The sequence below is a fragment of the Ctenopharyngodon idella genome, chromosome 16, assembly GCF_019924925.1.
Source record: "Ctenopharyngodon idella isolate HZGC_01 chromosome 16, HZGC01, whole genome shotgun sequence".
Taxonomy (NCBI): domain Eukaryota; kingdom Metazoa; phylum Chordata; class Actinopteri; order Cypriniformes; family Xenocyprididae; genus Ctenopharyngodon; species Ctenopharyngodon idella.
Genome location: NC_067235.1, coordinates 33,589,797 through 33,602,752, shown reverse-complemented (window position 1 = coordinate 33,602,752; position 12,956 = coordinate 33,589,797). Strand labels below are relative to the sequence as shown.

The following is a 12,956-nucleotide window of genomic DNA, read 5'->3' as shown; positions in this document are numbered from 1 at the left end:
TATATATACATATATATATATATATATACATATACATATATATATATATATATATATATATATATATATATATATATATATACATACATATATATATATATAAACAGTATATTTTAAGGTCATTGCAAATATTTGCATATATTTCAAGTATTTATTTTGAGATATCACATTCACAGTGCTTCATGTGAGTGGGCGGAGCTAAAGAGATCTTTTGCCATGTTTTGCTTGTTTCGGCTCTGATTGGTAGAATTTTCCACAGCATCATGGGTAATGTAGTTTTTCACCAGGAATTCCGCTGTTAAACACGATTATTTTAAAACTAAGTTGGCTGACGGCTTCAACAGAAGCAAATGCCATCGATTAACAACCTCGTAGCTCACAGTCTTTAAAGGTTTATAAGTTATCGTTAAAATGTAAAAGGTTTTTACTTCTGGAACCCGACTGTTGCGCTTTATAAAAACAGTCCATGTTGTGAGACGTGCGCTTATGACTGCACATGCACATTGGCTGGTCCAGCCTGAAGTATAAGCTTTTTTTAATGCTATTTGAGCATAAGAAACTACAATTATGGGGCAGTTCATGTCAGTAATTTAAACAGCTTTTGAGATTTCAGGATTTCCCGATTTAAATAGATAGGAGTTGGTTGGAGGTGTTGCAAATGTGGCTGCAGAGTGAACAGACTTTCCTTGAAAAGGACTTTGCTATGATGCCACCTACATAATGCCGGCAGTGTGTTTTCACTTTCAGCGTGACAGACAAATTACTCGTAACCTGGCATGTGTAGGACGCAGCATTCAGCGCTCACCTGCTTGAGCTGCGTCTCTGAATTGACGCGCACGTCGCAGGTTTCACAGTGGAATGTCTTGTTCTGCAGGCCCGTGTCTGCTTTAGTGGGTGTAGCCAGCTTGCTTTTCAGCCCAGTCCTCGGGAAGGATTTGATGGAGCCGATCCCACTCCGAGCCTCCAGCATAGTTTTGTGTTTGGTGCCTGAGGAACAAAACATGGCAGGTTCAAACCATTTATCATCTTAATGATACACCTTCGCCAGAGAAAACAAAACTGCGAGGGCTGGAAGAGGTCTTTCCTGATGATGCATCTCATTTCCATGTTATGTTTTTGTGGCAACTATTGTAAGTAGTTTATATGTATTAGTACCAAGTATACACTAGCAGTCAAAAGAGACACGTGCCTGAATTAATGTTTCTCATCGATCTTAAAAATAGTTAAAAAATTAGATTATGCACATGTATTCATTTCTGTACAAAGCTAAAATTAACAAAAAAAATTGAAATGGATCCCCTGGATCAAATAGTGAAGAAAAAGCAGCCACTGTGACTGCCGGCTTTGGTTTCGTAAGTATTTTTATGATTCATATTCTCCATTAGCATGATTTAAAAAATCATTCAAAAGTTCCAAACCATGAACCAAATGAAGCAGCTCCACATCACAACATTTATCTGAAGCAAACAGTGTTTCAGAACAGGAGAAACGGGTAGTAAAGGTCTGTGCACTTAATAGGTTATGAAGTACTCATGTAAAACATTTGGAAAGATATAAATGAATCTTTTGTATTCTTATTGGAAAATACCACTAATCAAAACAACAAAGTTTGAGGAATATTTTGTAACATTATAAATGTATTTACTGTCACTTTTGATCAATTTAATGCATCCTTACTGAATAAAGTATTAATTTCTTGCAAAATACCCGACAACATTTTGCAACCTAATTAGACTGAAAAATGTCCCCACAACCCAACTAGCCAAATCCTATAACCAAAATGCAGGATTCTCGCTTAGGATTGTGGGTAATGTAGTGCTTCAGCACTTTAGTAGTACTTAGATTTTTTTAAAAAACTCTTTGACAGTTTCTATTAAAGTAACAAGAAGCTGTGCATTATTTGGAATTCTTATCAAGATAAAATCACTGAGTGACTTATTGCTTTCATGAAACAGCAGCAACAACAATATGATAAAAGATATGAAACAAGGGCCTTTTTAAAAGAGGATTTTAAAACTTTTGGTTGCTTTGTTCTGAAGATGAACGAAGGTCTTACGGGTGTGGAACGACATGAGGCTGAGTAATGACAGAAATTTCATTTTTGGGTGAACTAACCCTTTAAAAGCAGGCCCTATTTTTCACCCGTAGTTCAGGCCAGGGTTGCCAGGTCCGCAGTTTTCTCCTATATCAAACATTATTTGTAGAGCGCCTCCCATCCAATAATCGCAAAGAGCTTTGTTCTTTGTTACTTGTGATAAGAAACAAAGTCTCAACTTTCAAATTCTGTCCATTTTATCACCAAATTCATACAATAAATGGCGTTTTGACGCTCTTAAATATAAAGTGACAGATCGCTGTAGCACCGGTAGCGCGGGTCTTTTCTTCCTCTTTAATACAAGTTACAGCATGAAAAAACATGCATGAACATCAGAGGGTATGTTGAAATATACAGAACAACTTACAGAAATGTATCATGTCTCAAGTCATCGTTCAATCAGTGTTTCAACCATGGAAAGACGTCAATAAAACAGCTTGTGAACAATGTGTCACTTAATGCTGCATTTACCTCAGGAAAGTCATCCAATGTTAACAGTTCGTTAGCTAGCTATAAAACACTAGAGAGGAGCTTATTTACTGTTTGAATAAATTTGCCATGAAGACAAGTGTTTATGAAAACTACCTTATGTGCAACATTACGGTTTTTGAATGTAATCTGAAATTAAAGGGTTAGTTCACCCAAAAATGAAAATAATGTCATTAATTACTCACCTTCATGTCGTTCCACACCCGTAAGACCTTTGTTCATCTTCAGAACACAAATTAAGATATTTTTGATGAAATCTGATGGCTCAGTGAGGCCACTATTGAGAGCAAAGCCACCGAACCTCTCAAGATCCATAAAGGTACTAAAAACATAATTAAAACAGTTCATGTGACTACAGTGGTTCAACATTAATATTATAAAGCAATGAGAATACTTTTTGTGCGCTCTCAATTTTTCATCAAAAATATCTTAATTTGTGTTCTGAAGATGAACGAAGGTCTTACGGGTGTAGCAACGACATAAATTTTTGGGTGAACTAACCCTTTAAATAGCAGATGAATATAATAGTTTGGGCTTTGCTCTTAATTTTAACCTTTAATATTATAGTAATGTACCACATGAGAGGGTCCCTGTATAGTTTGCAGCATTATTTGGGAGAGATTTATCATTCTGAATAATCAGATATTGGAATCGGTGGAGAAATTTAGTATCGGTGCATCTCTAGTCATAATATTATTAACATTTTACCGAAAGCAAACTCAAATGGAGTTAGGAGGTTTTTACCAGCGAATGTCAGATATTAGAACGACAGCAAGTGCATTGCATTAAGTTTTCATAAACTTAGAGATTATAAAGTTTACTGTAGCTATTTTTTTTGTTTACCCTTGCATTGCATAGAGGCGTGGTGGAGTTATGAGTTTTGAGGAGGTTTGAGGAGCCAATGGAGTTACGAGCTTTAGTCACATGCACTTATAAAAATGATGAAATATGAAGATACATGGTTTCTGCCTGAGAGTAAGAACTGATCTTGGTAAATCCTGGAAATGCTCAATGCCAAGCGCTCCTCACCGCTGTTATGCGCGTCAAGCTGTGACGCCGAGTTGACAGGCCACCTTGCAGAGGGAGCAGTAGAGCAGACGCAGGGCTTTCTCGTCCTCTGTCTCTGGATTTGTTCCGGTGTCGTTCTCCTCCGGTTCAGGCGGGTTGGGCGTGATGGAGCGGCCGTCCTCCCCTCCTGACCCTGAGGTAGACTCTGGCTCTGTGGGGTCTGCGCTGGGGCCGGACACCGGGGCAGAAGAGGGCGATGAAGGGGCCACGGGCGCTCCAGGACTACCACCTGTAAAACACGAATGACCTGTTACTGGTAAGTGTAAGATCATGTGACAATGCTTTATCGTTTATACTTGTTTGGACTTGTTTGTTCAGCATATCCAACAGATGCTTGATTGGATTAAGATCTGGGGAATTTGCATATAAAATAATGTAAAAATCATTATGATGATTAGATTTGCATTCATCAAGTTCCAGATATGAATAGAAAAAACATTAGATAAAGTATCTTTTTAAAATTTTAGTATAATCTAAAATAAATATCTGCTAAACAAACAAACAAACACTAGTTTTCTAACTGAAGCACATTGCGCTGAATGCTATTGAGGAGCAAATACAAATCAGATATTTCTAATTATATACACATGATATTGTCCACTGGATGGATGAGTATTGGATTGTGCTTTGGATGAATAAACATGCAGCAGACGCACATAAACACACACACACTGATGTCATTGATGACCTGTCGACCTCTGAAGGCTCCTCTGGTGCCATAGTTAATAATACATGAGCACATTAATGCATCAAACGGCACTCTCTCTCGTTCTGGCTGTGAGTTTCCCCTCCACTGTTGTACTTGCTTTGATTTTGAAGACTTCCTTTATTTGTGCCGGAAAATAACTGTGTCAGATATTGAGATCGATGGCGCCACGCGCCGATATTAGCTAACGCGGTCGACATCGAAATTAATTGCACAGACTAAGATAAACTGCGGCTGATTTTTTCCCAGATAAGGTCTGGTTTTGGCAGGGTGCTCTGATCAATGTCTGAGGGGTCTGGACTCTTTGTACAGTAATAACACAGAGACTTCTCTTCATTTCAGACCCCGGGGACTCAATCGATACTGAATTATGTCGTTCTATTTTGGTGACCCGTTAAGTAGAGTCTCTTATTTATCCCAGAGCTCCGCTTTGGGCTGATGGAATGGACACAGCAACTAAGACCGGTTAGTTAACCCTATACCCCCACCAACATGTAGTTTTGAACACATCGTTTTGATGATGCACCCAGAGTCCTTCATCCATGTTGAAAGGCTCACCAGCTGGCTGAAGGAGATTAGCTTGTTGAGCTGTGGACTGGCAAAATTAGGCATTTTTTTCTCCCAGCAGAGAAGCATCATTGACCATGACGGCTCGGCACTGAGAACTTCATTTACACTCCAGTTTCTATTAAATCTGCAGCAGCGGCTGCACGGACACTTCAGTCGACTGGAAGTAAGAGCCGGGGACTCAACCAAAGACGAAACGAACCCAAAAGAGCTCTTCTCAAAGCTCTACAGATGAGGGTTTGGAAAGAAGAAAATGACAACAAACCAGTCATAAAAACTGATGTCAACCAGTAAGACAACCAACTATGTCAACATGTATCAATTTGGAATATACACTCTAAAAAATGGGTTAAAAACAACCTAAGTTGGGTTGAAAATGGACAATCCCAGCGATTTAGTTGTTTTAAACCAGCAGTTTTTAACAATACAGTTATTTTTAAACAATAGTTGAGTTAAATAAAACTACCCAGCAGGTTGGGCAAACATTTAACCCAATCGATGGGTTTGTCCATTTTCAACCCAACTTGGGTTGTTTTTAACCCAACATTTTTTAGTGTATGAATTAAAATATTGACAAATCTCATAAAACACTGTTATTTTAGTTTTTTTTTAACATACAATTATAGTAATTAGCTTTCTCATATATATATATATATACACACATACAGTGCCGCTTGAAAGTTTGTGAACCCCTTGCAGAATCTGTGAAAAATGAACAAAATAAGAGAGATCATACAAAAAGCACGCTATTTTTTTATTTAGTACTGTCCTGAGTAAGATATTTTACATAAAAGATGCTTACATATAATCCATAAGACAAAAAAATAACTGAATTTATTAAAATGACCCAGTTCAAAAGTATGTGAACCATTGATTCTTAATACTGTGTGTGGTTACCTGGATGATCTAGGACTGTTTTTTTGTTGTGTGATGGTTGTTCATGAGTCGCTTGTTTGTTCTGAGCAGTTAAACTGCCCAATATTCTTCAGAAAAATCCTTCAGGTCCTGCAGATTCTTTAGTTTTCCAGCTTCTTTTGCATATTTGAACCCTTTCCAGCAGTGACTGAATGATTTTGAGATCCATCTTTTCACACTGAGGACAACTGAGGGACTGAAACACAACTATTAAAAAAGGTTCAAACATTCACTGATGCTCCAGAAGGAAACACGATGCATTGAGAGTCGCGGGGTGAAAACTTTTGAACAGGATGCAGATGTCCAAATTTTTCTTATTTTGTTTAAATATAAATTTTCTTCATTTAGTACTGCCCTTCGGAAGCAAAAGAAGATACCTGCATGTTTCCCGGAGACAAATTAAGTACAATTTACCTTGATCTTCAAATTCAAAATGTTTTCACCCCCCGGCTCTTAATACATCGTGTTTCCTTCTGAAGCATCAGTGAATGTTTGAACCTTTTTTAATAGTTGTGTTTCAGTCCCTCAGTTGTCCTCAGTGTGAAAAGATGGATCTCAAAATCATTCAGTCACTGCTGGAAAGGGTTCAAATATGCAAAATATCCTCGAAAACTGAAGAATCTGCAGGACCTGGAGGATTTTTCTGAAGAACAGAGCTCAGTTTAACTGCTCAGGACAAACAAGAGACTCATGAACAACCATCACACAACAAACAAACAGTCGTGGATCATCCAGGTAACCACACACAGTGTTAAGAATCAATGGATCACAAACTTTTGAATGTGATTTTAATAAATTCAGCTATTTTTTTTTGTCTTGTTGATTATATGTAAACATCTTTTATGTAAAATATCTTACTCAGGACAGTATTAAATAAAAAATAACATGCATTTTATATGATCTCTCTTATTTTGTTAAAAAATATTCACATTTTCACAGATTCTGCAAGGGGTTCACAAACTTTCAAGCGGCAATGTATGTATGTATATATATATATATATTCAGTTTCTCATTTTGGTTTAAGTTTTAGCATATATATATAGCTTTAATAAATGTTTTATTTTATTTTATTTTTTAATAATTTTAGTAATTTTAGTACTTATTTCAGTCAGTTAGTTGTCAATATTTATAATTTTATCTATATTTATATTTAATGTTATTTTATTTTAGCTGAAAACATTTTTTATAGTTTTAGTTAACAATAGCAACACTGGTTTAGTAAACGCACGTATGGTACCAAGATGTTTGTGAAAGAGCACATCATCTGGAAAGACTTGTCCTATTTTACGTAGGAGCGTGAATCACAGGCAATTTAACCAATTATAAATCAGATTCCACTTAATGATTTCAGTTTCATAATGATTCATGTAGGTACTTTTGAGGAAACTCTTCAGATAAATGGTCATAATTATATACTAAACAAATGCAACACTATTTCTGGTAACATTTCAGACAAGAACTTGAGATTGGTATCCAAAGTAATGAGTCTTTTTGACTGACTCATTAAAAATAACCCATTTGTTTGTGAATCAGACTACACGGGTCGCACTGTACGTTTCTTTTTGCGTGCAATCAGAGAGGATGATGCAATAGCACAGCATTTTGTGACAGTGACACTAATATAGAGAATAACTCCCGCTGGAGGGACTCTGAAGAGCTTTTTCAGGCTCAAACAGCAACATTATACACTAAAGAAAGATGAAGCATAGTATGTCCTCTTTAAAATAATCTAATTCATATGAAGAGGCAATTTAAAACAGCTCTGCTCACAATTAATCAATTTACTGCTAATGTCAAAAAGCCCACAAAGTCATTTGCTGTTTCTGGGGAGATTCACCTTGAACGACAGATAAAGAGTAAATGAGGTGAGCGGCGGCGCTGACCTGAGCATTAGCCTCATTTTCCTCTACAGACAGGAAGCTCGGAGCACAACCGACCGACTCTACAGGAAGTTTGACACAGCCCAAACTACGATGTGTGATCAATCTGAGCACCATTTGTGTGTGAAAATAAGTCATTAAAGAGTAATTTGTGAGAGTACAGGCTGTTTTGATTGTCTGTCAGTGTGGTGGTGATCTATAGCCCCGGTGTGGTGACCTGTGTGCCAAAACAAGGAGAAAGAGACACAGAAAGACCATGAAAGAAGGAAAAAGACAAAGAGATCAATGGTCCCCCATTAATGACCAGAATGGCCTTGATCAATCTGCTCTATCTTGGTGACAGAAGAGGTTTGGGTCATTCCATGTATTAATCATACTGCGAAGCCCTAAAAATATTTGGAACGACACGTTCGGACACACTTGAATCCTGAATGTCATTGCATTAGGTCATAAAATAATACTGCACAAGTTTTTCCAGAACAAACTTAAATGATGTTAAAATAATGCAATATTTTGTTAAATAATGCAATGCCATTCATTCATTTTTAAATGTGGCTAAAGTGTCTAAATATTCCTTGTATTCAACACTGTACGTGTTAATAAATTAAATAAGATATTAAATTAAAAAATTTAAAAAATGAAAAGCATATTAGTAGGTTTAATTCGTCTTTGTTTTGACTAGCAGTAGTCATTTTTCTCATATCCCTAAGTGCTTCATTTTTTTCTTGCTCTAATTGAAATATTTCAAGCAAGACATGTTTTCCTGAGAATATTGTTTAATATTCTTGTGAACAATCTACAGATTGTATCCGTGTCCTCAATATAGCTTTTCATCCAGGTAGTGTTTTTAAAAACTCCTTAACAAAGTCAGTTCTAAATGACATCATCCTTCAGGAAGTGACATAATTTTGGAGGGAAAACAGCAACACAAACTTCTGCTATATACAAACCCGATTCCAAAAAAGTTGGGACACTGTACAAATTGTGAATAAAAAAGGAATGCAATGATGTGGAAGTTTCAAATTTCAATATCTTATTCAGAATACAACATATATGACATATCAAATGTTTAAACTGAGAAAATGTATCATTTTAAGGGAAAAATAAGTTGATTTTAAACTTCATGGCATCAACACATCTCAAAAAAGTTTCAACACATCTCCCCTCTTCTTTTTATAACAGTCTGCAAACGTCTGGGGACTGAGGAGACAAGTTGCTCAAGTTTAGGAATAGGAATGTTGTCCCATTCTTGTCTAATACAGGCTTCTAGTTGCTCAACAGGTCTTCTTTGTCGCATCTTCCTCTTTATGACGCACCAAATGTTTTCTATGGGTGAAAGATTTTCATGTTGGAAAATGCAAGGTCTTCCCTGAAAGAGACGACGTCTGGATGGGAGCATATGTTGTTCTAGAACTTGGATATACCTTTCAGCATTGATGGTGCCTTTCCAGATGTGTAAACTGCCCATGCCACACGCACTCATGCAACCCCATACCATCAGAGATGCAGGCTTCTGAACTGAGCGCTGATAACAACTTGGGTTGTCCTTGTCCTCTTTAGTCCGGATGACATGGCGTCCCAGTTTTCCAAAAAGAACTTCAAATTTTGATTCGTCAGACCACAGAACAGTTTTCCACTTTGCCACAGTCCATTTTAAATGAGCCTTGGCCCAGAGAAAACGCCTGCGCTTCTGGATCATGTTTAGATATGGCTTCTTTTTTGACCTATAGAGTTTTAGCCGGCAACGGCGAATGGCACGGTGGATTGTGTTCACCGACAATGTTTTCTGGAAGTATTCCTGAGCCCATGTTGTGATTTCCATTACAGTAGCAATCCTGTATGTGATGCAGTGCCGTCTAAGGGCCCAAAGATCACGGGCATCCAGTATGGTTTTCCGGCCTTGACCCTTACGCACAGAGATTGTTCCAGATTCTCTGAATCTTTGGATGATATTACGCACTGTAGATGATGATAACTTCAAACTCTTTGCAATTTTTCTCTGAGAAACTCCTTTCTGATATTGCTCCACTATTTTTCGCCGCAGCATTGGGGGAATTGGTGATCCTCTGCCCATCTTGACTTCTGAGAGACACTGCCACTCTGAGAGGCTCTTTTTATACCCAATCATGTTGCCAATTGACCTAATAAGTTGCAAATTGGTCCTCCAGCTGTTCCTTATATGTACATTTAACTTTTCCGGCCTCTTATTGCTACCTGTCCCAACTTTTTTGGAATGTGTAGCTCTCAGGAAATCCAAAATGAGCCAATATTTGGCATGACATTTCAAAATGTCTCACTTTCAACATTTGATATGTTATCTATATTCTATTGTGAATAAAATATACGTTTATGAGATTTGTAAATTATTGCAATCCTTTTTTATTCACAATTTGTACAGTGTCCCAACTTTTTTGGAATCAGGTTTGTATATATAATAAATATAAATTTATATATATATATATATATATATAATAAATATAAAACTGTATATTTTTATATAATTTATATTTATTAAAAAAACTAAATAAAGTTATATATATATTTAATTTAAAAAATGTGATTATTAATTTTGAAAAAGTATATAAAAAATATATTAATAATTAAAAAAAAACTATATATTTCATCCTGTTTGTTAAAACTACAAAAATCAGTTTAGCAATATCTTTAAAAAAGTATTAATAACTCAAAAATGTGATAATTCATTTTGAGAAAATATTAAAATAAAAAAAACAAATATATATATATATATATATATATGTATATATGATAAAATTAGACACCTGTTTCATAGCATCATAAGTTTTTTAAATATTAAAATAATTAAAAAATGTCAATTAATTTTGAAAAAGTAAATAAAATAAAAGAATATTATAATGAAATCAGCTGTAATAATATCACACACACACACACACACACCCAGTGAAGAATGACGTATAACCCAAAGAGGGTCTTCTCGTTCAGAGCATCGTTCTATCACTCTTCCTCTCCAGAGCCGCTGATACACCTGAACGCTCTGCCAATCTCTGCTCTTTAATTACAGGCAGTAATAAGCGCACGTCTCTATAATCCTTCCACCCTCCTTATTATACTGACTAATCAGAAAGTTCCCTTGAGTTCTGATTACATTTTCACCATGATGCTGGATTAAGCCCTCTAATTATAATGATTACGCCCCATTATGAATCACACTGACTTGTGAAATCAATCCCCGAGGGCCACGCATTCCTGTCAGACCTATGTTTTTTTATTAATTGCCCCAAATATCTCATTTAGAAATTTCCCATATTTTACACAGAGTAATAGCTGCTGTGAAACACTGTTGATGGAGGTCATTTGTGCTGCTGCCATGATGCTGCGTCCTAAACAGTGTGAAACCACAGTTTTCTAGTGAAAAGCAATTTGTCTGTCCACACTGAATACAAACCTGCTGTGTGACGTGACAATCAGAGCCAATCAGAAGTTATTTGAAGTTTCATATACAACTGGTATTTTCCATCCATCCATCTTTTTGATCAAATAAATGCATCCTTGGTGAGTATCAGATACTTCTTTCAAAAATATCTAAAAAAAAAAAAAAACTGTAGACCTGTGTTTTTTTTGCGGCATCATCATCAGCTCTAGCAGACTGCAATTGTCTCTTTGTAAGGGTTTTTTCCAGTCCGGTGCCTGGTAAAAGGCTGAGTGAAGATGCTGGGAAACAACATCAGGTTTTCTGATGACTGAACAAGTTCTCTCTTCCCAAAATAAATGTATACTGCTCTTAATGGATTCCTCTGTGATTTTTTTTTTTTCCTCTGTTAAATAATAAAATGTTCTCTTAAGGCCTGTTCACACCAAAGATGATAACTATAACGATAAAGATATTGTTCCAAATGTAAAACAATATCGGAGTCCACACCACAAATATAACAATGATATAATATAACAACTGTGTGATATAAAGTCAGAATTGCGAGTTATAAAGTCAGAATTGTGTGATATAAAGTCAGAATTGCGAGTTATAAAGTCAGAATTGTGTTATAAAATCAGAATTGCGTCATATAAAGTGAGAATTGCGAGTTATAAAATCAGAATTGTGAGTTATAGACAGAATTGTGTGATATAAAGTCAGAATTGCGAGATAAAGTCAGAATTGGGAGTTATAAAGTCAGAATTGTGTTTTATAAAGTCAGAATTGCGAGATATAAAGTCAGAATTGGGAGTTATAAAGTCAGAATTGCAAGATATAAAGTCAGAATTGCGAGATATAAATTCAGAATTGTGAGATATAAAATCAGAATTGCGAGATAAAGTCAGAATTGTGAGATATAAATTCAGAATTGTGTGATATAAAGTCAGAATTGCGAAGTATAAAGTCAGAATTGTGTTATAAAATCAGAATTGCATGATATAAAGTGAGAATTGCGAGTTAAAAAATCAGAATTGTGAGTTATAGTCAGAATTGTGTGATATAAAGTCAGAATTGTGTTATGAAATCAGAATTGCGTGATATAAAGTTAGAATTGCGAGTTATAGTCAGAATTGTGAGATATAAAGTCAGAATTGCGTGACAAAGTCAGAATTGCGAGTTATAAAGCCAGAATTGTGAGATATAGTCAGAATTGCATGATATAAAGTCAGAATTGCGAGTTATAAAGTCAGAATTGAGTGATTTCTGCGATTTGCCATATTACGACGGTATTAGAAACGCAAAGTAAGCCTGTGAAACACTTTTTTTTTCCTCCAGGAAAACTAGTCCCGTCCATATAGGGCTCTAGACGAGAGTCACTTTCTTGTGAATCACATGATTCGTCTCTTCTTCTCTCTTTCCTGACTTGTGCTTTCTGCCTGTATTGTGCAGCTGTCTGAGCTGGCGTCCCTCCCCTGACAATCTGCTCTTTAATAGCTAATATCAGGGTACATTTCCTGCGGCACTGGACTGGAACAGAGAGATGGAGGCATCTCTGTCACATCCACGGCTGGCTGCTGACTCATCTTCTCATCTCTCTGCCCTCTGCCCAGCTCCAGCCTCACATCAAAGGACAGCACCATGACCGGACTCTCTCTGCCTCCCAGATAGTGCTGCTGATGCTGCCATCTCACTGATTAGCTGTCATTTTCAGCTTCGACAAGTTTTTACTTTTGTTCCATTTTTTTTTATTTGTACAAAGTCTGTGGAATTGTTAGATCTGGAGGTGCTTTTCCTAGCCTTGATTTTTGCATAAGGGAAAAGACAGTAAACTAGCCTTGACTCTCA

The 12,956-nt window shown here is 36.3% G+C and overlaps 1 protein-coding gene across 1 annotated transcript in view; it reads right to left on the bottom strand.

Annotated features, from left to right (window-relative positions):
* The window catches only part of znf385d (zinc finger protein 385D), a 204,093-nt gene that overhangs the window by 9,667 nt on the left and 181,470 nt on the right, over positions 1-12,956 (bottom strand). The window contains 3 exon segments of the mRNA XM_051866216.1: positions 806-987; positions 3,614-3,650; positions 3,652-3,881. Coding sequence (XP_051722176.1) covers positions 806-987; positions 3,614-3,650; positions 3,652-3,881 — 449 coding nt within the window.